General features: G+C 41.9%; 1 protein-coding gene across 5 annotated transcripts in view; it reads left to right on the top strand.

Annotated features, from left to right (window-relative positions):
• Nucleotides 1-25,502, top strand: part of ERBB4 (erb-b2 receptor tyrosine kinase 4) — a 503,190-nt gene that overhangs the window by 338,261 nt on the left and 139,427 nt on the right. For all 5 annotated transcript variants that reach the window (XM_042875078.1, XM_042875077.1, XM_042875080.1 and 2 more), the window contains exons 5-12: nucleotides 2,511-2,576; nucleotides 8,453-8,571; nucleotides 13,488-13,629; nucleotides 14,976-15,089; nucleotides 16,672-16,798; nucleotides 20,614-20,687; nucleotides 21,618-21,708; nucleotides 23,134-23,333. In XM_042875078.1, coding sequence (XP_042731012.1) covers nucleotides 2,511-2,576; nucleotides 8,453-8,571; nucleotides 13,488-13,629; nucleotides 14,976-15,089; nucleotides 16,672-16,798; nucleotides 20,614-20,687; nucleotides 21,618-21,708; nucleotides 23,134-23,333 — 933 coding nt within the window. The remainder of the gene's footprint in view (nucleotides 1-2,510; nucleotides 2,577-8,452; nucleotides 8,572-13,487; nucleotides 13,630-14,975; nucleotides 15,090-16,671; nucleotides 16,799-20,613; nucleotides 20,688-21,617; nucleotides 21,709-23,133; nucleotides 23,334-25,502) is intronic.

The following is a 25,502-nucleotide window of genomic DNA, read 5'->3' as shown; positions in this document are numbered from 1 at the left end:
TATCTTTCTTTTTAAAGCAAGAAACCAAGACAGACACGCTGTTTGGAGTTCGGTTCTTGTTTTTAATTCTCAGTCTATTTGACCTTCAAAGGACATGTAATAATGTGATTCAGAAGTGTGCTGCCTACCAGCGTGGCTGCTAGTTTTTGCCTGTGCAGTTGAGAAAGGTGAAAACAATGAAGCAGAGACTTTGAGTTCCCAATGAAAAAACGGAAAACTGGCAGCCTTTTCTTGCTATTTTGTTAAATATCTCTATTTAAATGCAAATGATCATCTGACACTGTCAAACAAAGTCATGTATCAGGAAGCAGGCATGCAAGTTAAGAAAAAAATTAAATGATTTTTGAAGATGCTGGATCAGTTTTATTTCCAGGAGTAGCAGTATTGGCTGAGCATGTTTTTAGTTGCGTAGCAAGGGTCAGCTCAGCGCTGAGGAATTTCAAATCTGAAGGTTTTTATTTTAAGTGTAGCTCGTGCAGTAGTATAAAAGGTCTCTCTACCTAGAGGGCACTTGGAGGGATGATGGAAGTATTTTCTGTGCTGTCTCCCTGCCCATATAATGGTGGAAAGCCCAGTGCCTGTGGCAGGATTCAGAAGGGGGCTGAAGTCAGGAATGGAAAGGGGCAGAAATGGCCAAACCGGTTCCTTCTTCTGCCTCAGACAGGGAGCTGTGAGCAGGCTGTTCCCTGCTTTACGCTGTGTCCAGCTGTAAGACCTTTCCCCCTTAACTCCAAAGCCCTAGACTGACGTGAGCTCTGACCAGAGGCAAGCATTAGGCATAAATCTCCTGTCCTTGGGTTTCAGTTCCTCCTTTGCTTCCTCCATCAGTGATGCTCCAGCAAGGACTGAGCTAAGGCAGATGCAAAAAAGTTATCTGAACATGCATCCATCCTTCTGCCCGCTTGTACTTTTGGTCAGTCTTTATAAAATGTGTTGGTTGTTTTTTTTTCCAGCAAGGTGTGTGCCAAAACCAGGAAACAAATTGTACCTTACCAGTTGCCTGTTGAATGTTCTTCCTTGGTTTTGCTGTTTACCTTACCTATTCTATTCTTACAAATCAATATGGATGTGTTAGCTTACTGCGCAGGGCTCCAGTAGTTTCTTAATAATCATAATAATTGTTATTACTGATTAAAGTTGCATAATTCATGCCAGATGGAGTCCCCTCCCCATCAGCCAGAACGAGTTTGCATTATGTAGTTATAGAATATTTCTGATCTAAATAAACAGATGGCAGAATGTGACAGCAAATTATGTGCTGGTGATGTCAGCAACAACGCTCCCCTGGTATAATTGCTTTAAATGAACACAAGTGCAGCTCGGAGCTGGTAGCTTTAACAAGGTAGTTGGCATACAGTGTGTAATTACTGCACAGCATAATCAATGGATCATCAGTGATATGCAAAAGAACTGGTGTTAGAAAAGCAACAACATGAAGTCCAACTTGATGCCGCTCTAACAGTGGTTTTACTCAACTATGGAACATCTTGTGTGTGTATGCTGCCAGCAGAGGAGTGGTGTTTTCTTTTGGGTTGACCCAGCCTTAGCTGAGAGACACTGTGTTTTCTCCAGCGTTGGCTCCCAAGTCAGAGTATGTGGAAAGCACTTGATACTGTGCAGGGTGTAATAGAGCAGCTGCCATTAGCACAGCAGCAAAAGGTTCCTGAAGGCTTTGGTAAGCCTGTGGATCGAGTTCAAGGTGGGAATTCACTTCATAGATTTTTGGCAGTATTCGGTGATGAATCCAGGTTTAATCAAAGGTAAGGCCAGGTTACTGCAGTCAGAAGAGCAGTGGGAAAGCTCCTGCCCTTCAGGAGGCAGAAGGAGTTGTCCATTCCCTGGCCGGGTCCAGATGGGAGCTGCAGGATGAGGTGTCCCTTTGCTCACCATCGGAGCTGGCATGGGACTGTCCGAGTGCCGACTCAGGTAATGAAACCTACAGCTGGAGAACGTGCCAGTCCTTCTGCCTGCCTTCTGTTTCTTTGCGTAGCGGGTAGTAGCTAGCCGTAAAAGGGAGGGCTTGAATTCAACAGCCTCCTCAGTGCAGGATTTCAGTCCTGATTTACTGTGTAATGTTTGTGAAGACTGTGCAAGCTTTCAGGAGGGAGGTTTGGCTTTTGATCGCTTGTCTTCAAAGTTTACTGCCTCATTGTTCAGGTGAAATTGAACGCAAGATGAGATGGGTATTTGCTCAGTCATCCTTTGTACCATGGAGGAATGAGCGAGTCTTATCTAGGGTGCACAGAGAACGGCTCTGGGTGATGAAATTGTTCCTCATCTTATGCTGCTCTTTTGGTTTTAAAATGTCTCCATCATATTTAGCAGACCAAGGGATTTAGAGTATGAAGTACCCGGACAGGTCTGACACCAATTCTGGTTATTTATTTGGGCTTCCTAAGGACACTGTTTCAACCTTCATAAAGCATAAAAAGCCTCCAAAGGCAAGATGGACCCTTCTGTTTAACTGAAGCCACATCTCTCATCTCTTCCCATTTCTTTCTCTCCTAAAGGTGGTCGATGCCACAAGTCCTGCACAGGCCGATGCTGGGGACCCACAGAGAATCACTGCCAGACCTGTAAGTAAGCACGACTCCGAGGGCTGAAAAATGAAAAGGATCCTATTTTTTTTCAGTTGTGGAGAGATACTGTATGTTCTCCTTCGCGCAGCTCTAAAATATTTCAGGTTTTTTTTCTGTAGGTTTTTACCAACTGATGTTCTTATTTTCTCTCCCATGCGAGTTTATATTTTTCTTTCCTCTCCTGTGCTTTCTACAAACGCTCAAGCTAACGTGAATTCTCTTTTCACTTCCTGGTGGCAACATGGAGCGTGGCTCCTGGGGATGTTGATGGGTATTTTGGAATGCACTGAAATGAATTGGAATAGAAGAATCTACTAGGCGGATTCAGAGATCTTGAATGATGGCCTGACACTGGAAAGTTGCTAATACCAGAATACTGTTAATTTCACTGGGAGCGTTAGTTATCTTGTAGAATTGTTCTCTGTATGATAACTCAGAATGTAGTTGAGTTATACTGAAAGAGAATAATGATTTTATTTTATTTTTTTTTGTAAAGGAAGTAATAAGTGAAGGGCTGTTCACAATGTCTGTCCTCTTGAATTTAGAGAGCATTAAAATGAGTAAGAAAGAAGAACATGTTGAGAGTTTCTTCCTTGCATGCTTCCAGTTTCCCCAGAAAGGCACTAAGGAGCTGTAAGTGCAGTCAAAATATTACCAAATAGAAAAGAAGAGAAAATGGAGAGCTTTTCCTACAAGTTCTTCCTTTTTTTTTTTCCTCTTGTGGGAATAGAAGTGTTCTTTACATTTTCTTTCTATCAAACTTAAGATGATAGAAATTGGTTGGGTTTACTGGAGTTAACGAAGTGGTTGCTGATACCTCCCTGAAGTGAGCACAGCTCTGGCCATTGCTCGCTTCCTTGGCTTTGTGGTGGGAGGGATTAAATGCAAGCACACCAGCTAACTATTTGATCTTGGGTTAGCCCAGTGTCGTCTGTCCTTTTTGTTGGAACTAGTAGAAACAGTGCAACCATACCTTTTTTCCTTTGTTTTTTTCTTCTTTTTTTCCCCTGCAATAACTGGAGCAATAAATTGTAGCAAGTAAGAAATGGTAAATAGTTTGACTTGAATGGTTTAGGGGTGAGCACGATCAGGAAATCCTGTCCAACCTGTCTGTGGCATCACGAAGAGTACAGCCAACAGATGTGCGTGCACAGAGATGTTCTGCCACACCGGAGGGTGCTTCTTCAGCTGCATCACTTGATGCTGCTGGCAAAGTTGATGGCAGTTGTAGTTCTCCTAAAGCTTACATGTTCACGTCTTACTATTTCACATTGAACTTCATTTGTGGGTGTGAATCAGTTTGTTTTGAGACAGGTTGCAGGAACAGATGTATAATGAAGCATGTTCTTGTTTGTCCGAATTGAGCTCGCACATCTCCTCTCTGTGCTGGTGGCCTTTGTGAATGCTGCAAAGAAGTTGCTGCAGAGAACACTCATTACGTCAGGGTTATGTACTCAAGTACGTAGAGCAAAGGGACAGAACCCTAGCTGCCCACAAGGGTTTTATATCACAGCCAGATTAGAATTAATTGATGATGCTTCATTAGGCTTGTTTATCTATCTCTGTTATTCTCCCCAGCAGAGGTAGACTTATTTGGGCATCATGTGGTTATCTCATCAGAGGACACTGCAAAACCCTGGCATTTACATTGTATAAGGGCGACCTGGTCCTGGCTCAGGCCTTTCTTCCAGCCAGCAAAGGCTCCAGCCTTCTTAGCATTGGACAGGCCAGCTGGACTCTGTGGCTGTTCAAGTAGGATCGGCTCCCATGATCTCAACCTGCACAAAGCACTGCTCTCAGATAAGTGAGCTGATTTGGTGGATTAATGTAGTAATACCAGGGAGAGCAAAACTTATCTGCAGTGTTGTGGAGTCTGGAGCTTAGCAGAGCTGCACGGTAGGTTTGCTCCCAGAGTGACAGCTCTCTTTTCCTTCACAGTGACTGCCCTCTCGTCTAAACAGAGGGGATAGGCAAAGGCAGGACCACGGATTCAAAATAATTAACTATGGGTAGGCACATGTTATCTGAGTTCCAGGCAGATGCACAGATCACACATTTCTAATTTGAAAGAACTATTTTACATCCTTTTGCCTGGAAGCACACTGTCAGCGTAGTTCCCTGCGTTCTCCTATGGTCAGAGATAGGAGCTAATTTTTGGTTGTATGTGTTCTCTTTGCCACCCTGACCTCACGCTCTAAGTGAAAAGCAGGACTGAACAGAAAGGCTGACTGTTGGGCTGGCAGCGAGCAGTTCTTTTCTGCAGCTATGCAAAACTTGTTCTTCTAAAAAACCATCTGAAACAAAGAATATGAATAGGAACTCATAAAAACCCAAGTGGTGTTAGGCTTTTGCTGCCTTCATTTCTGACTTTAAAAGACATGCCTGGCTTTCAGTATCATTAACGACACAAGCTGGAGATGAGATGAGTGGTATCAAACATTGCGTTTACCTTCACCTGGTCACCTTGGGGATGGGCATCTTTAAGAGAGCATTCAGCAGTACTGCTTCCCAGTGTCAAACTGTTCTGTTCATCTGCAGCAGCTTGTCTGCATTTAATAATTTCACTTTTTTATGCACTCACTGAAGCAAAAAATTCTAATGAGCCCCCTTCCCATGATAAGATTTAAATTATTCTCCTGGGAAAAGGATAAAAAAAAAAAAGATCTTAATCCCTGTCTTTCATTTCAAACTACATATGGGGGAAAAAAATAATATCCTTTTGTTTTTGTATGAATATCATCTACCTGTCTTGTGTTGCCTTCCAGCTATGTCTCTCCATATGTATGTCTCTCTATCTGAAACGCCACCTGCATCTAGCTCTGTCCTCATGTCTCCCTAAATGTGACAAGAAAACTTACGTATTGAAGAAGGCTATTAATGGGAAATCTTAAATGACCTGATCCAGCAGGAGTTGGATAATTTCAGGGTAGTGTTTTATGCAGTTAACCATCCATTTTTCTTTTATAATTAAAAACTAGTAAATATTAATCTGAAACAAAAACTGGAGAGTATTCTTTCTCTCCGTGTCATGAAAGGCTGATGTGGAGTAGCATAAAAAGCATCTGTTTTTCACCTAGTATTGGGCATTTGCTATACAGAATGTAAACCACTTAAACATAAGAACAAAAGCATTTGGAAGTTACTGGTCAATTTTTCTAATCTGTGCTTGGACTATTACTGTTTTTGCTGTTGATTTCTTTTTGGAGTATTTGTTTCATCTCCATATGAGAAGAAATTGCAACTTTTATAAACGGAGTGTATTATTTTATTAAAATGACAGATTATGCATTTTGTCCTAGAGGAATGTAACCAAAGGAGAAGAATTCCAATTAAAATACAAGCCCACTAAGGGAATGCAAAGAAGGGGAAAAGCCTTTAAATCAAACTCTAAACGCAAACATTCAGCAAATGTGCAACTCTGTGTGACTGTGTGTGTGTACAGGAGCTTGGCCTGGGCATAATTGTGTTTATACAGTCTTTGTGCAGCTGATGTTGCTGAGAAAAAAGAAGGTGCAGATGCAGTAAGTACCCAATTAGAGCAGCAAAAGGCAGGCGGGAGCCTGGTGGGGGAGAAAGAAAGAGCTGAATCGGCAGCTTAGATCAATCAGGGTAAGCTAGCATTTTTGCTTGGAGACAGCATCTTTAATTAAAATCCTTGTATTTCACTAATAACTTTGCATGTTCGTAAGACTTTTTCATTGATTTCACTTTCTTCCCCTTTTTCCCTTCATAGATTTATAGTGCCCCGACATAATTAAAGATGAAGGGAAACAATAAAAGAGGCCAATTAATTGCACACACACGGGAAGTGCCCGTTCCACCCCATGCCTCACACAGTGTTTTGCTATTAGAGTGAAATACCAGTGAAGATTGACAGTCAGCATTCTGCTCACCCCCCAGGAACCAGCTCCAATGCGTGGCACATTTTGTCAAGACCACGAGCATGACACCATTAGAACAGCTGCAGGAACTGAACTGTTGAGCTGTTATTGGAATCTGAACAGCCAGATGGTTTCAGGACTTGTAACGATAGCGTGGTATTTGTTTTGTCCTGGGGAAGCACCTTTGCCGTGAGCTGCCTTGAGTGAGTCCTTCAGAAGATTGGGTCTCTTTTGCTAAGATGTTTTCTTTCTGTCTGCCTGCGTGGTGCCACAGAGGTTCTCTGACAGCTCCTCCTCAGAGCTGGGCCCTCAGCAGCAGCTGTAATGCAAATACGGCATGCAGGGGATAATAAGGTATGCTGTGGCCTTTTCCTACAATGAAATGTTGGCATTTCTGTTGGCACTGTTTGCTTTCCCAGTAAAAGAAACATAACAGAAACAATTAGGGAAGAACAGCAACAAGCCTTGACTGCAACTGTAGATTTTGCAGGCTGCTTTATAACTTTCTAGCCCTCAGGAGAGCTGAAACCATGCCCTAATCTGAGCAGCTCCATAGGGGCCGCATTCAACCAGTGCCATATCGGAAGCGGGGAAGCACTTTCTGAAGTCACAGTGCTGAAAGAGGCTGTGCTCCTCCACGTCAGTCCTGGTGCTCCTGCATGTCATTGCTTTTTGGGAGGAAGCATACTCTGGAATGGCTTGCAGCTGAAGCTCTTCTTTTCGCTCTTTTAACACCCTGCCAGGAGCCTTCTCCACAGAGAAGCACGGCTGTGCGTCCTGGTGGGCATCGTGGTTCCCAGCAGCAGCTGGCCCTCGGGGGATGAAATGATAATTGAGCTCATTAGGTAGCTCGGACTAATTTTCTGCACAGAGGTGCTGTGCACCAAGACTTCCCAGATGTAAGCACAGCATTAAATTGCAGTGGAGCGGCGGCAGACAGGAATGCTTTTTATCAGCGTCCCGCTGGTAAGCGGCTGAGCTGTGTGCCGCCGTGTCCCCTCCTTTTTAGTTGAGACTGTTAATTATATCTGCCTGAAATTTGCCTCCTAAGCTGTGGGCCTCTAGTGCAATTAAAGAAAAAGCAAAAATCTGTAAGCCTGCAAGGTGGGATCGGTGGGTGCTGTTGAGGGAAGCAAGTTTTGCTTTCTCTGTCCTCTCGAATAGAGAAGTAATGAAATGCTTTCAGCAAAATAATTAGCAGAGGTTAATTACAGAAGTGCAGCAATCTCTGCTCCTTATCAAGACAGCTGACGGCACGTCTTCCTCACATTCTGTCGGTGGTGGTTGGTATAATCCCACAGAAAACTTTAGTTTCTTCTTCTGTAAAATAAAGTCTGAGGCTGTAGCTGCAGTGAGGGAGATATTCCACCTGTTGACCGTTCTTTGCCCAAGACTAAGCCCTGTTGTATGGTTCCACTCCACTTGCTATGCTTGCTGGTTGGTACAGTTGTATGCCTGTGAATGAAGGCTAGGTTGTTACTAGGAAAAAAGCGAGCAGTAATTCCAGATGTGCTCCAGCCTGAAAGTTGTGCTCTGTTCTGTTACCTCATTGCCTATTTCTGAAATGGATTGCCCGCAATAACAGTTTTTGGCTCTCAATTTCGGCAGTTCTTTGCAGGGTAAAGCTGATTCAGAACAGGTGGGCTCTGCTGTTACTTTGTCATTTGTTGTTGTTGCTCCATGTCCATCCGTAGCTGTTGGTAAAACTGCAGTAATTTGAAATTAGTTTTCCACCTGATTTTTCCAAGTGTACATGTCGCTAAAAGACGAGAAAGGAAGAATTTCATGCAGTGTTGTGTTGTTGAAGATACCATCGAGGTATCCTGGAAGGAAACGGTTACTAGTTGAAAAAATTACCTTAAACCTTAGTTTAGTGGATTTTATTTTTTATTACAGTATGTGGTTGTTCAGCCTGTTTTCCTCAGCGTGCAGCTGAAGAGCTGTCTCCTCAGTTCTGATTCTGACACGATCGTTTTTCCTTCCTTCTCCTAGTAACAAAGACAGTGTGTGCAGAGCAGTGTGATGGACGGTGCTACGGGCCCTACGTCAGCGACTGCTGCCACCGGGAGTGCGCTGGAGGCTGTTCCGGACCCAAAGACACTGATTGCTTTGTATGTGTGAGACTTCTCATTTTTCCTCTTCCTGCCAGACACAGTGCATGTTTTTAGTGCTTTAACCCATGAAACTCACAGTTTTGCCCCTCTGAATGCATTGCATGCACACTCCCGGATTTTGATTCTTAACATTTAATGTTTTTATATTGGCATCACTTATCTGCTTAATATTACCCATTAGCAGATTTGAGATTTGTAAATACGGATTGGGAAACGTTAACATGGTAATCTCTGTGTTTTTTATCTTTTGCTTTTCTATAATTTTTTTGGAGGTGATAGGGAATTTTCAGATGGATTTATCATTACACTCGAGTATGGCTTTTATTACTGCACAACGCACTTTTTATTTGGAAGTCAGGATTACAATTTAGCTTCTTCATGACAGATGTTCCCTATTACTGCCAGACAGGATTTAAACACAGCTTTTTTACTAACCATACTAGGAAGGAAAGCGGTTCTCAAAATATTCTGCCTCAAATGTATTCTGCTACGTATTCTTAAGATAAAAGGACAAAAGAAGACATTTTTTTTGGTACATGCAGACCTTTAGCCAAATTTGTCTCATTTGTACTACGTATTAGTAACAGTGTAAACAGCTTCAGCCACCAACACTGATTTCAAAAAACATACAGCTCACTGCTCTGTGCTGCAGAGGCAGGTTTTGCTGATGTTTTCAAGGGCAGCAAACCTAGACCAAAGGAAGCTTAGAATTAGAATTAGAATTTGCTCAAAGAAGTGGATCTTCAGAGATACCCAAGTGATGGAGGGGATGAATACCAGTCAACTCGGGTGAGCTCCTCTTGAAACCTGCCAGGCGGTATTGAAAAGAGAGATCTATGCTATGTTGAAGCACATGCAAGATGAGGAGGTGATCTGAGTCAGCCAGCATGGCTTCATCGGGGGCAGATCGTGCCTGACCAGTCTGATGGCCTTCTGTGATGGAATGGTAGCACCGATGGACAAAAGGGCAACTGATGTCATGTACCTGAACTTGTGCAGGACATTTGACATGGCTCCACACTGTATCTTTATCTTTAAATTGGGATGATGTGGATTTAAAGACTGGACGATTAGGTGGATAAATAAGTGATTGGGTGGTCATAGCCAGAGGGCTTGTTGTCAATGGCTCTGTGTCCAGGTGGAGGCTTGTGATGACTGGTGTCCCCTAGGGATCTCTCTTGGGACAGACATTCTTCAATGTTCTTTACCAGTGACCTGGACAGTGTGATATTGCACCCTCAGAAAATGTGTAGAAAACACCAAGTGGAGTGGTCCAGTCGATTCAGAGCAGGAAGGATGGCGTGGGCAGGCGTGAGGAGTGGGCCCCTGTGAACCAAATGAGATCCAACAAGGCCAAATGCAAAGTGTTGCACTTGGGTCAGGACAGTCCCAGATACGCGTACAGACTGGGAGAAGTCTTTGACAGCAGCTCTGTGGTGAAGATCACGGGGGTCCCAAGAGAATGAGAAGCTGATATGAGCCAGCAGTGTTCTCTTGCAGCTTGGAAGTCCAACTGTATCCTGGGCTCTTCCTAGAGAGAGATGGCCAGCAGCGCAACAGAGCTGATTGTTCCTCTCTACTCTGCTTTCACGAGGCCCTATTCTGAAGTTTCATGTCCAGGCCTTGGAGTCACCAGCACAAGAAAGCTGTGGAGCTGTTGAGCAGAATCAGAGGAAGGCTGTAAAGATGATCAGAGCGCTGGAGCACCTCTCCTACGAAGACAGGCTTAGGCAGCTTGGTTTGTCTAGTCTGGAGGAGAGAAGGCTTTGGAGAGACCTCTTTGCAGCCTTCCAGTTCTTCAGGGAAACTTACAAACAGGAAGGAGACTGACTTCTTACATGATCTGAGAGTGATAGAACAAAGAGAAATGGCTTTAGTCTGAAGGTTGGGAAGTTTAGGTTAGATGTTAGGAGCAAGTTCTTTACTCAAAGAGTGGTGAGGCACTGGCACAGGCTTCCCAAAGAAGCTGTGGATGCCTCATCTCTGGAAGTTTTCAAGGCCACATCGGATGGGGCCCTGGGTATACTGACCTGGTGAGTGGCAGCTCTGTCCACAGCAGGGATTTGGAGCTGGATGTTCTTTAAGACCCCTCCCAACCTATGGTCAAATTGCAAATGTGTTGGTACTCCAGGTGAGTGGCTCATGGTGATCCTAGTGTTGTTCAGCGTCTTCATCAGTGACTTGGATGAAGGGGTGCACCTTCAGCAAGTCTGCTGATGATACTTAGCTGGGAGGAGTGGCTCACATGACAGCAAGACCTGGACTGGCCGGAGACTTGGACAGAGAGGAACTATGTGAGGTTCAGCATGAGCCAGTGTAGAGTCCTGCACCTGGGGAGGAATAACCATGTGCATCAGTAGAGTTTACTGGTAGAAAGGAGCTTGCAGGGAGGGACCCACATATCCTGGTGCAGAACAGGTGGACCACGATCCAGCATCTCTCTTATGAAGAAAGTCTCAGTGCCCTAAGGCTGTTCAGCCTGGAGAATAGAAGACTGAGAGGGAATCTTATCAATGCTTATAAAAATTCAAGTGGCAGATGTGAAGTGGAGGAGGGCAATGACAGGACAAAGGGCAGTGAACACAAACTGAAACACGGGATATTCCTTACGAACATGTGAAGAAACTTACTTTCTAAGTGTGTTACAGAGCCCTTGAGCAAGCTCCCAGAGAAACTACAGGCTGAAGATACTCAAAACCCCGCTGGACACGTTCCTGTGCAAGCTGCTGTAGGGAACCTGCTTTAGCAGTTGGGTCTAACTAGGTGATCTCCACAGGTCCCTTCCAGCTCCTATGATTCTGATTCTGTGATCCAAAGCTTGCTGGAACTTCTTGGTTGGTTTCGACTAGAGTTGTGGAAACATCATTCCTTCCCGTGATGTCATGTAATCTGAATGTGTAAAGAAAAGATTTATTGGTGTCATACAGTAGTCGAGGAACATTCTCAGTGCTGAAGTGCTGAGCCCACATCTTGTTTGGCCATGTTCTGTAGTACTGCAGCCTGAAAGAAAAAAGATTTTCTGAATAATGGCAATTATAGGAATATGTACATTAGAAGTCATGATAGTTTGCATCTTCTGACTCAGCAGAGAAATACCCAGAGCATTGCTTTCATTCACTTCTGGCCCCAGAGCGATGTAACCAAAATTCAGCAGGGGTCAGACAATTTTCAAGGCGAGTCATTACTTGCTTGTGACACACTGTGTGAAAAGTGTAACCCTTTAGGCAATGACCAACTGTGCTTAGTTCTCAACCGAGAGATACAACTCAGTTTTTCCTGGTGTACATTCTTGTGCTTTCATTCCCATATTAGCAGTGTTTAGCATCAAATCCTGATGTTTGCTTACATTATGAAAGCAATTACAAATGATTACAAAGTATTACAGTCAAGAAGTAAAACTTCCCAACTTTCTTCTTCTCCTGAGAAGTTCCATATTAAAATAGTATTGGCATGTTTTACTTTATGCATTTGCTAGGAGGATTGTTGTGTACATAATAGAGTATTTCTTAAGTTGACAGTGGATACAAAAAAATGAGGAGAAAATGAACTAAATCAGAATTTATTAATAAGCCAAGCAGAGCTTATGAAACCCTAAAAACTCTTCAGCATATTAGGGCAGCTTGTAACAGCATCCTGCTTGAAATATGGTGTCACTTCTTCATGAAATTATCTAGCCTCCTCCATATGCTGCCATACAGACATTTGGATATTCAGTTATAAAAGCAGGACAGTAGTCGTCGTCCAAGATAACTGCAAGCAAACATGCTAAAATAAAGTTTTAGAAATATTTATATATATATATATAAAAAAAAAGATAAATATATATATTTATCTTGTATTTAAAATCAAACTGGATCTAAAACTTGAAAAAGCACAACAGAACCAGGCTGAATGCTCTGAAATCAGAAAAATGACACAACTCTATTCACAGAGTGGATTTTCTATCCGGTTCTTGGTAAGGATGAAGGGTAGGTGGGCAAAATCCAGTAGCATCGGTTGCTTAAGATGCTAGGAGGATTCAAGCCAGGCTACAGCTTTCGTATTCGTATGAGTTTTGACACTAGGCATTGGTGGTGTGCTTTGTGACTGCTACTTCACTGGTTTTCTGTAAGCTGTGATTAAAACCACAGACAAGAGGTGTAGTGATAAAGAACACCACGATTTTTGTGATTATTTTTTTTTAACCTTGCTCATTATCATCCCTGCATGGCCAACTATTCTTCCTGCATACTATTACTCTCTTTAACCACACGCTTGCCTCTTCATTTGTCAGAGCCCTGTCCTCTGGCAGCTGTGGGTGGCTGAGCTTGAATGCTAAGTGATACAAAGTCCTATTTTCTTTTCCCAGTGTGTGAAGCAACTGACCTTGTTAAACTTGCACTTAGGGAAATGACCCCCTCCTGTGCTAACTCAAAAGAAGTTCTGATCCCTCTTGCTTTCTAATTGGGAATTTCAGTTTTCAGCTGGACTTCGGACTGAGGCTGTAAGAAGTGAAAAGGTTGGACCTCTAAAGAAAAGTGGTTAGCATTTGTTTAGATGAACTGTGGTAAATAACTGTTAGCTCCTGGCAGCTTTAGTCCTATGGAGTTGTGAGTTAGTTGATTACTAGTAGTAACAATAGTTATGAAACAAATTGGAGTTCTGCTACTTTTTTGTAGGAAATGCTGTAACAGCCAGCTGTGTTTTAGATTAAGGGGTCTCTGAGAATTCCTTTCACGTGCCATGTATTTGCCAACGTCCTAGCAAGAAGTCTGTGTAGACAAAATAGAGGTTAGAAGGCTATGCATCGCGTTCCCTCCTGTTGCAACGTTTCTGAACAGTCGTCAGGACAGTGAAACTAAAAACCAAAACAGCTACACAACCAACTGTATGCTTTAATCAAGCTGATTTTTTTCTTTCCTCCCGTTTTGCAGGCCTGCATGAATTTCAATGATAGCGGAGCGTGTGTCACACAGTGCCCCCAGACATTCGTGTACAATCCTACTACCTTCCAACTGGAACATAATCACAATGCCAAGTACACGTACGGGGCTTTCTGCGTCAAGAAGTGCCCACGTAAGTGCTGCCTTGGCTCTCTTCTCCTACGGCCATGGGAAGTTTTGAATTGCATTTCAGGAGCCCTGTGGAGCAGCCAGAGGAGGAGAGTGAAGTGAGCAGTGCAGAGCCTCAGATCACCCTGTGTGCGCCTGCATCTTGCAAAAGCTTAGGCGTGTGCTAAGTAGAAACAGAGTTCTGGGTCGTTGACGCTTTCCAAGCGTTGTGTGCTGGAGTGATTTTTCTTTTACAAAAAGGGAATTCGCTGAGTTTCTGTCTCCACAGTGACCACTTGTTGCATTCATGCTTTCAAAGGGCCCGTGTAGATTTAGAAATGAACTGTTAAGATAATGCCAAAATGCTGCATTAGTTCAGGGATTGTATAAATGCGTGTAATTAACAGAACTGACAGTCTACCAGCAGTAGTATCTGGCATCAAACACTTTCATGATGCTCTTTTCTTGGAATCACGATGGTTTGACATAAAGTTACCACAGACATTTTCCTTAGCAGTTTTCCCAGTGGGGAAAAAAGCTTGCCGTACTGACAATGCCATGAGTGAAATTACAGTAGCTGGGGGAGATTAAAATCAGTAATCCCGTGCATGTGAAGGACACGTGCTTCTGAAATGCCAGCCGGATGGCAAAGAACAAAATACTTCCTTGCAGATTGTCATTGATGCAGTCTTTGGTACAGACGTTTTAGTTAGGAAACAGAGACCATGTTTTTGTTCCCCCTTTTGTTCCCACCAATGTTTCCAGTTGCATTGTCCATTGTTTTAAATGTAATTTACCTGGATGATCTGTAATAAACTGAACCATAACTCAACTCAATGCTAAATCCAAATTTTGAATCTCCACAGTGAAGTTCAGATTGACAGTAGGCTGAGGTGGGGACTGTCACAGCTTCGTTCTGTCTCTAATAAGAGTGGTGAATCATCTAAGGAAGTCAAAGCTTTGTTTATTTTTAACAGAACTGGTGTGCCATGTACTGCTTTAGGGATGTGATTCTTTGTCTAAATACTTCATTGAGCTTCCTGATTTATTTTTTTCTTCTCGACCTCATTAAGCTTTCAATCAGGTAGAATCAGTCTATATCTCCTTTGGCAGTTGTTTTACAAGGCAAAATTGAAATAATTGCCGTTGTCCCATGCGGTGCATTATCCCACAAATACAGTTCTGTGTGTGTGAAAGAGAACTGTTTCTTCCTGAGTCACCAAATACGGGTCTAAATTGCTCATTGTTTTCAGAAGTGTCTCGATAAGCATGAAGGTAAATAACATGTACTGACATCGTGCAATCAAAAAACATGTTCTTCCAGTATTGTGTAGTCCGGTGGTTCACTTTCTCCCAATATCTTCTTTGTAGACAACTTTGTGGTAGATTCCAGCTCTTGTGTCCGTGCATGTCCAAGCTCCAAGATGGAGGTTGAAGAAAACGGTATTAAGATGTGTAAGCCCTGCACTGACATTTGTCCTAAAGGTAGGCAATAATTTAGTATAAATGTTTTTGACTGTAGTCTACACTCCAGTAGAGCAAAGCAGTGTGTTATTTTGGCATGAAATATGTATGAGTATGCTGTAGAATATTTGATATTAATAGCCGTTGGATATCCACAGAACTTTGAACTATGTAGGCTGTGTGTGAAGCGTGTTCCTAAATACAACGAAATGAAAATTTATTCAGTTATAATGGTGGTATAACTAAACCAATTACTTTTGCTTAGATAAAAATGAGGGCGATTTCTTCATTGGTTTTAGAGAAATCTGAAAGAATTCTTTATTATATCATTTTAATGACTCGTATTTCCTGGAGGTGTTTCAGAGCTCTCCTTTTGTCATTCCAAAGGAGGCTGCACTAAAACCCAGACTTCAGTATATGGTACGTTTCACACTCAGTATAGCTTTAAGCTTCCATTATTTGACTGTTCTCTGAAAATACCTATTTTCCCAGAATCTCTTACCTCCTTTCTAAGTGTCTTAAAGGTAGATTAGAAGTTTTTCAGTGAGAATGCTGATGAGAAGAATGATATTTATAGGTTACTTGGTCTTGAGCTCCAATGGGGAGACGTTAAGCTCCCCACTTTAATGTCTCAGGATCAAAGCACCGTCACTTTTCCCATATGGGCTCCTGTCGTTTTTCAGTACTAGTGGGGAGAAGTAAAACTAGTTCTGTAGTAGTCTGAAAAGGAATTCACCACCAAGCTACTGCAAACCCTGTAGATCAGTAGTCACACCACCTGGCTGAAACAGCTAAACAGAAACTTCTGCCCAAGGTTGGGAAATGACATACTTAAACCTATTTGCAGTTGAAAAGATACCTTTGGATGCATGTGAATACATATATTGTTCTTCCTAAGCCCTTAGGTTTACATAATGGGATGGAGGGAAGCTACTAAAAGTTGAGGTGTTCTGATAATGGTTGCCATCTGAGGAGACCATTAGGGAGATAGATGTGTTATCTGATGGAAGCTGGGAGGTTTTTGTTCTTGGATGCATCAGAAAATGCAGCTTTTAATGCAGTTGCATTGAAATGCAGCATGCAGAAGATTCGTCAACGTTCATACCAAGGTTTCTTAAGGTCTGTTGTTTAATGAGATGATGAAATTATTTTTGTGCTTCCTTTCAAGAGGGCCTTCTGGTGCTTGAATAGTGAAGTTCACAGACTTTAAGTTCACCAAAGCAAAGGGGACCTGTTGAGCTAGCAGTGTAGGACCCCTTCCTTTTGCAGTAAGTAGTGCACAAATATAGGATGCAGCCAATCTAAGCTAAATCATCAAGTATCTCCTTACAGATGGCTCGAGTGGGAGTTTGTGGGGTTCTTACTCGCCTTGAGATTCAACGTGAAAAAACATTTGCCAGGATGCCCTTCTGTGGCAGGTCCTTGAACTTTCTGGTTTAAATTAGCACTCGGTCCTCGGGGAATATGGGTAATGAGCGCCATTTTAACACCTCATTGCTGCTTTTTCTCTGAAAGAAACAAAGGCTTGCATTTAGAGGGATGACAGGTACTGATTTAGTAATTGTTTCTCCTAGTTGTTCACATAAACTCCTTGTTTTGGCAGCGTGTGATGGCATTGGAACAGGGAGCTTAGTGTCAGCTCAGACGGTGGATTCCAGCAACATTGACAAGTTCATAAACTGCACTAAGATCAATGGCAACCTGATCTTCCTTGTTACTGGGATTCATGGGTAAGTGACAAAATGTTTGTATGTTGTGTCATGGTGCACGCTGAAACCAGTAGTGCCCACCTCTGCATTACAGCTGCAGGCTTCTATTACTCGACTGCAGACCTAGGATAAATTAGTTTCCTGCCTTCATTTGTGAAGGAAACTGTTAACCAGATTCTTAGCATTCAATCTGTAGGAAAAGACAGAATGAACTAGATGGCATTAGAAAGAGAAAAGCCAACTGAGAGCTTAGGTTCCTTCGTAAAATTTTCAGCACTCGCTTTCAATAATGGCTCATAACAGAGGATAGGTTCCCTTCCATTCATTTGTTCTGAATTATGTTTAATCGGTGGTGAAACATGCAGAATATGCTAAAAGTGCCTCACGTAGTGAAAATTGTCAGAGCCTAGCTGGCTATTGCTGCACATGCATGCAAAAAAACCTGCCCTCTTGTCAACTCATTTTAATTGTATCTATTCCAGTTTCAATTGCAGAGATGTGCAAAAATCAGTGGTACTTAAATGCGGTGTTTTGCTTTAAATACATCCGTGTATTGAATAGGTCTTAATAACAGTAGATGATGTGGAGATATAGAACCAGTATTTGGAAGTCTCATTAATGTCTGTTTTTTGTAAAGAAAGACCAGCCAAATAACCTCATGCTGTTAATAGTTTGACGAGCCGTTTGCCGTTGTATCAAAAGTGAATGTGTGGTGCAAATTCAGCAGGGTGGGATGTAAATGGAGGGAACAGATGTAATCTGTTTTGGTGGTCAGAGGAGGTCCGATGTCAATAACTGCTTTCTTGTTTTGTGCTCTTTGAGAGAGCAGATGTAGGATTGTATTTTCCCACTAATTCAAGCTTTTCGTGGTGTAATCAGCCACGGTGAGTTACATGTGGTGCTTTGAGGTATTGCAGGGCCTTTTAAAACGAGTGAAATCCTCAAAATGCACTAGCAGGATGAAACTCTTTCTCTCCCTTTGTTGTAATAAATATACATCAGTAGTACAAAGTATTCAATTACTTCTGCTGGGTAGTCCTCAAGTTTTAATATGCTCTTTTGGCTTCTCAGAGTTTTCAGCGCTGGCTGCAATTGCTTGTTAGGATAAACAATACAAGGTATGGTTCCAGGCTAACTCTCTGTTAGCAGTTTCATGGCGTAGTGTGTGATGAGCTGAACTTCCGCAGATGGATCTGAAGTGGAATTCTGGCATGAGTAATAGCAGCAGATATTTTGTCAGCTTTCCTTAGATTTAGATGCGTTAAGATAATGAAGTTGTTGACTCTGGGTTGCGTGGCTCACATTTCCCTACGAGGTGAGGTGGAGAGAAATGACTTGTTTCTTTGGTTTGCTGGGCTGATGGGTTGTAATATTTCTTCACCTACAACTTGACTCCAGCCACTCAAGAGCTGAAAATCCGTTTCAGTGGCGGAGCCCTGCAGCTCACTGATGTTCAAAAGGGCAGCCAGTGTGAGCTTCAGCAGCGCGGTTGGCCTTCTCATCTCCTGCAGAGAGCACAGTGTGAAAGGTTAATGTGGCATAGGGAGAAAGAAAAGTAGGTTCAGGTGGTTTAAGGAAATGCAGCTTTGGGCTTATGGAAGCCCTGTGAAGGTCACGCAGCAGTCAGTGCTCACACCTTAGCACTTTCTCATCCAAATGATTGCTCACGAGGCTGGTTGTAAATCTGTTACATCCCACAAGACAGGAAGTACTCTAGTAAATGCAAGGCAAGCAGCTGGAGGAACCGAGCAGTTCTCTGCAGTTCATTAAGAGATCTGTGATTTTGAGGATTACAGAGACATTTTTTGTAGAAGTTGCAGTAATAGCGAAGTTACAAGGTGAGTCATGATAGCAGATCTATCAATTAAATATAACGAGAACAAAGCCAACCTGGAATAAAACACTCTGGGGAAGAAAATATTCTGGAACAGCTTTTTTTGTTTAAAACTGTAATTGCATTTTGCGAATCATTAGTACACACAGGAAATGAAAGATGATAGTAGGTATGCTGCCAGTTACATAGATGGATTATGTAGAGCAATAACAAAACGTACCTCCGCTCCAACTTCTAGTTACCTTCTGTTACAAATTTGTATACTCTGTGAACTGTAACATTTAAGCTGAACTCTCAGCACTTGAGATTGTGGAGACTTTAAGTCTGCATCTCTGCAGAGTTGCAAGGTGTTTTGTAGTCTCAGAGAACTACTTCATTGCTTGAAAGATGCTAAGAGTGGATTTTCTTGTTTTGATTGGTAACTGTATGATTACAATTGATTCTGTGGTTTTTGATCCTGGTATTTTGTAGCTCGTCTTTCTGTTGCCTCATCATTTGAACTTAGTCGCTATGTATTTGTAACAATGTCTATTCAAACTGTGTAGGTCACTCCAAAAATGATGCTTTCTATTTATTTCCATGGCAACAACAATAGATGGAAGGAGCACAATAACCCTGTTTGGAGCTGAGAGTTTTCTCTATCAAAACACTATTTTTCAACACAGTCATCAGCATTAGCTGTGCATTTTTGCCAGTGATGAACAAGAGTCTGCATGCTGTGCTTATAAAAATCTGCACCAGTGCAATAGTGCACAGCAATAGTGAGCCACTATTTCAAGGCTGTTGTGATAGCATCATTGCTAAGAAAATGTTGCCCATGAAGCCCATCTTTCAGTGACCTGAACAGATGGAAGAATTGGTCCAGTAGGCCCTGACAAACTCGCTTATGGCATTCTTTCTGTTTCTCTGTTATAATCTCTGTTAAGAACAGAGAGCCCTAACTATCAGCAAGAGCAACAAGCCTCCATTATAGGCAGTGTTTTATCTCCCCTTTAGTTGTCTGTCTGCAGTCATGCAATCAGTTAAATCTCTTGTTCTTGAAGCTGCAAAGTTCAGTTTTGCCTGTTCTACTGAGAAGTCTTGGCTCTGCTAGGAAGAGTGGTAGATGCCTGCATTACTCTACAAGTTTGCATGTTGGTAAAGCAGATCAGGCGTTTGCCTATTAAGGGGTTTTGTTGCATATTCACTGCAGGACAAACTTGTGAGGCTTGTCTCAGGAGATATAGCTCCAGTTCCAAGAATGTCTCTTAGGAAGCAGGACATGGAAATGCATGCTCTATCTTTTCCCGAGGTTGTTTCCTAGCCCTGTAAAATTCACAAAAACACCATAAGATGGTGTTACAGAAGAATTTTTTTCCTGACTATTTCAAGGTTTTTTTGTTAGAATTAAGAAGAAGAAATGCTAACTCATGGCACTCTCAAAATGAGTCAGTGTCATGTTTTTATGCTGTAGCATACCTGAGATTTTCCTGTTTGATGGGGACATTTCAGTTCCCAGGTGGCCAACTTGCTTGACTGCTTAGCTTAGTGCTTCCATCTGAAGTCACATGTCAGGCACTGCCAGCATGCTCATAGTTCTCTTCTGCTTATAGCTTGTGAATTGTTTCAGTAGCAGTTTTGTTAGTCCAGGTAGTAGCACAGTACTTCAGCTGTGCCATTTCAGCTAGTCTGCCTGAGAAAAATCATCCTTTATGAAGATCATCCACAGTTGTTCTGAATCCATTAATTTTCCAGCAGCTGAAGTATTTACTAAAATATTCATGACTCAGGATAGTGAGCACTACTGTTTCCCTTTGAAATGACACGGGAGAAGTTAGATTTTGCAGAATCAGAAGTCTGAAACCTGCAACTCACACTGCCTGAAATCAAAGCATTGACCTCGTGTTAAAATATAATACTACTTTCTGCATGGCAGAACTTTGTGAAAGTTGTGGTGGTTGTTTTTTGTTTGTTTGTTTAATTATCATTCACAGTGTTGCATTTTGTCTGCTTAATCTTCCAGGGATCCATATCACACAATCGCAGCCATTAATCCTGAGAAATTAAATATTTTCCAAACAGTGAGAGAGATAACAGGTAACAAACACTTCCGATGTCCTACAATCTGAATTTCTTTTCATTCTGCATTTGCTTTGTCATTTGTTGGGTTTCCTGAGGAGCACAGATGCTCTTTTCTTAAAACTCACTCTGCTATGTATTTGATAGCTGATATTGGAGTTGTTATTTATTAAAGTATTGTTCACAACTGTGCTGTCCTTTACTTTACACACGAATACAGAATAAACGTTGCCTTTGGGTTATACGAGCATCAGAAGACCAAGACCTTAGTGTTAAGTGAGCACCATGCTGGCAAAGTGATGCAAGTGTTTCAGATGCTAATGGAAAGCTCTGCTTTACCAGTGGAATTATCCCTTTGCTTAAAGATGTATTGCATTCCAGTCCTGTACTGAAACAAAATCATAGGTGCGTCCCAGATGTCTGCAAAACAAAATAAAGAGTTGCACTCACTACCCTCCAGTGCTCTCCCTTGAAGACTGATCCACACACACGGTCAGAAGTGGATGAAAGTTCTTTGTTTTAGGAAAATCTTGTTACCTTTTAATGCATCATAATGGATCTCTCAGTTTCTGTCTTGGGCTCCAATACGTTTTTAATTGAATGTTCTTAATTGAGGCAAATCCTAATGTTGCCTGCTGCTGCTGAGAAATGGTACGTAGGCCTTTCAGATTGCAGCTGATGTTTAAGCTTGCCCTCAGCGTGGCTTTTGAAAGCTGATTGAGTGCTGTGACGCTGTTCACGTCTTCCTTTTCCTCGCTGGAGGAGACAGTACAGAGCAGGCCGGTGAATTTTGCACACTGCTGTCTTTGAATTCATCACCTTTATTTCTTTTTCTCAGACAGTCGCTTTCTTTCACTTAAAGCCTGGGCCTGTCTTAATTCATGTATTTGATAAAGCAGTCTTTATGGCTGGAATGATTGATGCTCACATTTCCTTTTTCTCCTTCAGGGTATTTGAACATACAGTCGTGGCCTGAGAACATGACTGACTTCAGGGTTTTTTCTAACTTGGTTACTATTGGTGGAAGAGCTCTGTATAGGTAAGGTACTTTCTATGTTCACCATGCTGTTTTTCGTCAGCATTGTAGTAGCAACGAGTGCAACACTTCTTGGGAAGCGTGTCATAACTTGGCACGTTTTCTCAGTTGGCAAGCTGTTCTTTAACAGTATCTTTGCTATTCCATTCTTGACAATGGACAATAACTTTTGAATGTAAAGACGTAAAAGAAAAACAAACGGCATCAGATGATCCTGGTTCATTTCTGCAGATGCCAACTTCCAGTTCATTTAATACTTTCTACATTTTAAAACATTTTATGAATATGAAATGTACCTTAAAAGATACTAGAACTTTGCCTCATTATCTGCATGCCCATACAGATGTGTATAGATTTACAGTCACAAATGTCCAAAGAACAACCTGGTCTTAAGAAGCAATAAAAGGTGAATACGTTGTACTTAGCAGATGGTATTTGTTAGCTCTGTACTATCATTTTTACCAGACATGTCTTCATATGAGAACTGATAGGGAGGAATTGATTTTTGAAAAGAAGAAAACGCAGTGAGAAATAACAGTGGAAGACAAGATACCTTGTAGAGCGATGTAGAAAGGAAACTCTGGTTCCCAGTTGTGTAAATGCAGCATCTTGCTGACATTTTTAACAGCAAACCAAACAGATCATGAATAGCAGTGAAACCTTGAGATTGAATTACAGCCCAGCATTCTGTTCAGAAGCAGCAATTTTTGTTTAGAACAGCTGGAAAGCAATTATAAACATTAAAATACAATAACCTGAAGGGTGTTGAGAAGCTGGATGTTGTTCACTTGTCTTCAGTCATACAGTATGCACAGTCATTCCTGTGTTACACAATTGTTTATCATTCTTCTGATAGAGGAGATAACCACAGCTTACAATAGCAGAAAAACGCAATGTAGGAAGTGGGTGGAAAAATTTCCTTGAAAATAGCAGTTTCTTCCTGTATTACCATAAGTGACATTAATTTGTCATGTTAACACATTTTAGAATGCATTTTACATGACTTCGTCAGTTTTTCCTTAGCGTATAAACCATCTGAAGTGTTAATTTTGATGTCCTGTGGGGTAAAGAAACAACACATTTTCTTCAGTTTTCTTGACAGCACTTTATTTAAAAGAGTTAATGATTGTTCCAGGGCCGTGAGTGACTTAGCCAGTTAGTTTGATGGCTGAATTGACCTAACATTGCTTGCCTCGCAGTTTGTGGTATTACAGTTCTGAAAGGGCACTTGGCTTTCTGGGCAATGAAACCACCTTTTGCCTCACAAAATATCTGTGCCATTTCAAACTAAAAGTTTTCTGAGCAAATTTGCAAATGATCGTGCCATTAAAACTAATTTCAGTGGGAAGTTCTCCACCAGCTCTGCTGAGCTTCACCTCTGGAGCCACCTCTTGGGGCTCATCTACGTTCTCTTTCCTTCTGTCACAGCGGCCTTTCCTTACTCATCCTGAAGCAGCAAGGCATTACCTCTTTACAGTTCCAGTCCTTGAAGCAGATCAGCGCTGGTAACATCTACATAACAGACAACAGCAATTTATGCTACTACCACACAGTCAACTGGACCAGCCTTTTCAGCACACCCAGCCAAAAGACGGTGATTCATCGAAATAGAAAAGCAGAGAACTGCAGTAAGTACTGCTTCTCAGTGTAAATCTTCATGCCTGCGAGTGGCTCACTCTGGGGGAAATGATTTAAGTAATGACAGGATACAGTGTGTGGACAGGCCAGAAATGCAGCTGGGGTCACTTGTTTAGAGCCCCACAAACAAGAGCGGAGTATCGATCATTTGCAGAATCTAAAGATGTGGCCCAGTGTCTCCAAGGAGATTTGTAAGAAAATGAAGTGTTTTAAAGTATGGGCAAATGAAATGGAGAAGGAAGAAGGCACTGCTTCCTGCTGAGATATGAACTTTGGAGACAAGAGGTACAGTTTTATAAATATGGATTCTGAAGGTTGTACATGTGGAGCGAATATAGTTTCTATAGACTTTGACTTACAGCCCTCTACCTATGGAGCTAAACAGGCATCTTCTGCTTCTCTTCTTTGCCAAAGTGGCTCTCAATCTCGAAAGGTCACTTTTGGGACTGCTGTCTGGTAACTGTGTTCTCCCTTGCCATACTGAGCCTGTCTGACAAGGAAGGTCACTAGGAGAATTTCAGCTGGGGCTAATTGTCTGTCAGGAAAGCTTATCTGGACTAAGATCCTATTGAAAAATCAAATGAACACTGTGTAGCAGATTAAATGAGTTGGTTATGCAGAAATCACACTGCAACTTGCATAATATTGCATAATAGCAGCAATATAGTTCATTTTAAGGATACTGCCAGAGAAAAATTCATTAAATTGCAGTATGTTTAAGTGATATATCTGTTCTTTCAGATTGGGCAAGGCAGAAATGTTTTTTCAGACCATGATAATACTTTTAAGTGCTTCTTTTTTTCCCCCTCTCTTGGAAATACTGCTCTGCATTGAAAGATTTTGTGGCTGCGCTCATCACTGTGGTATGAGGATAGATTTCACTACTGGGTTGAACATATTTATAGATCTGTCAGCTCCACTTGGTTGTTGTTGTTTTTTTTTTGTTTTTTTTTTTCTCAATTCTTCTGTTATGTGAGAGCCTCATGAAGTGTTAAACCTCATTTGGTAGATCTCTAGGTGAGGTGGGGTTTTTTGGCTGTTATTTGGCTACTGTTCTACAGGTAAAAGTGAAAGTTGAATCATCATAGAGCCTTAGAATGATAGAATGGCTTGGGTTGGAAGGGGCCTCAAGGATCATCAAGCTCCACCTATCAGGCTACAGGCAGGGCTGCCAACATCCATATCTCATACTAGAACAGGCTGCCCAGGGCCCATCCAACTGAATGAAGGTAATAGGATGCAACATAATCTCCATAGCTCCAAAAAGGAAGTAGTGCTTCCTTTTTGCTTGAAGAGCTACATGACTGTATCATCAATGAATATTAAGATATTACAACTACAAAAAAAAAAAAAAAGTTTTGTAAAGCTGATAATGGTAACAAAAAGAGAATAGAGAGAAAGCTTACCTCTATCCTGCACTCACTTTCAAAACTCCAGCAGCATAGATCCCCAGAAGAAACCCTTCTCCTCTGGTAGCCAGCTCTTAAATAGGTCTAGGAGGGGTCCAGGCTGCACCCCTTCCAGCAGCACAGCTGAATTGCCTTCAGCTGTGCTCCTCTGGCTGACTCATGGCTCTCCTCAGGTGATCAAACAGAGGTTCAGGCCGTGACTCAGCAGTTCCCATACAATGACTTACAGACCACATATTAGAAGACTATAAGAAGCAGCTCAGGTGAACTTGGAGGCCAACTGGACACAGTAATTGGGAATGTAGTCCCATAGCAGTTGTTGGGACTGCTTTGTCAAATACCTTTTTGCCCTTGCCTGTGATTGTCAAGTCTTTGAAATGGCTACAAGCTATTAAAACTCAGACTTCTTGAGCAAATGGAAACTAGAACACACTGCCAAATCGCACTCTGGCACTGTAAATCTTGTCAGCACATTTGCACACAAAGGGAAAATGTGCACTTTATTTGACTTCCACCTTGTTGAGGATTTGCTGTAGTAGAAGCTTTTATTTCCCTGGAAGAAAAATACTACTGAAGATATTTTATGAAATTTTACACCGGGAGAATCTTCATGAGAAAAACAGATCTCTTTTTCATTTCCCTTTGAAAAGTTAGTATATATGATGCACTACCAGGAGTTTAGTTCCAAAAATGATTTCTAGCCTATTGATTAAACGGGCTGTATTTAATGAACATAGGCTATGGGCCAGG

This window comes from Lagopus leucura, unplaced genomic scaffold (genome assembly GCF_019238085.1).
Source record: "Lagopus leucura isolate 7727_CA_CO unplaced genomic scaffold, USGS_WTPT01 Super-Scaffold_100012, whole genome shotgun sequence".
In the NCBI taxonomy this organism is placed as follows: Eukaryota; Metazoa; Chordata; class Aves; order Galliformes; family Phasianidae; genus Lagopus; species Lagopus leucura.
The sequence above is the reverse complement of the archived record's forward strand: the minus strand, read 5'-3'. Positions and strand labels throughout refer to the sequence as shown.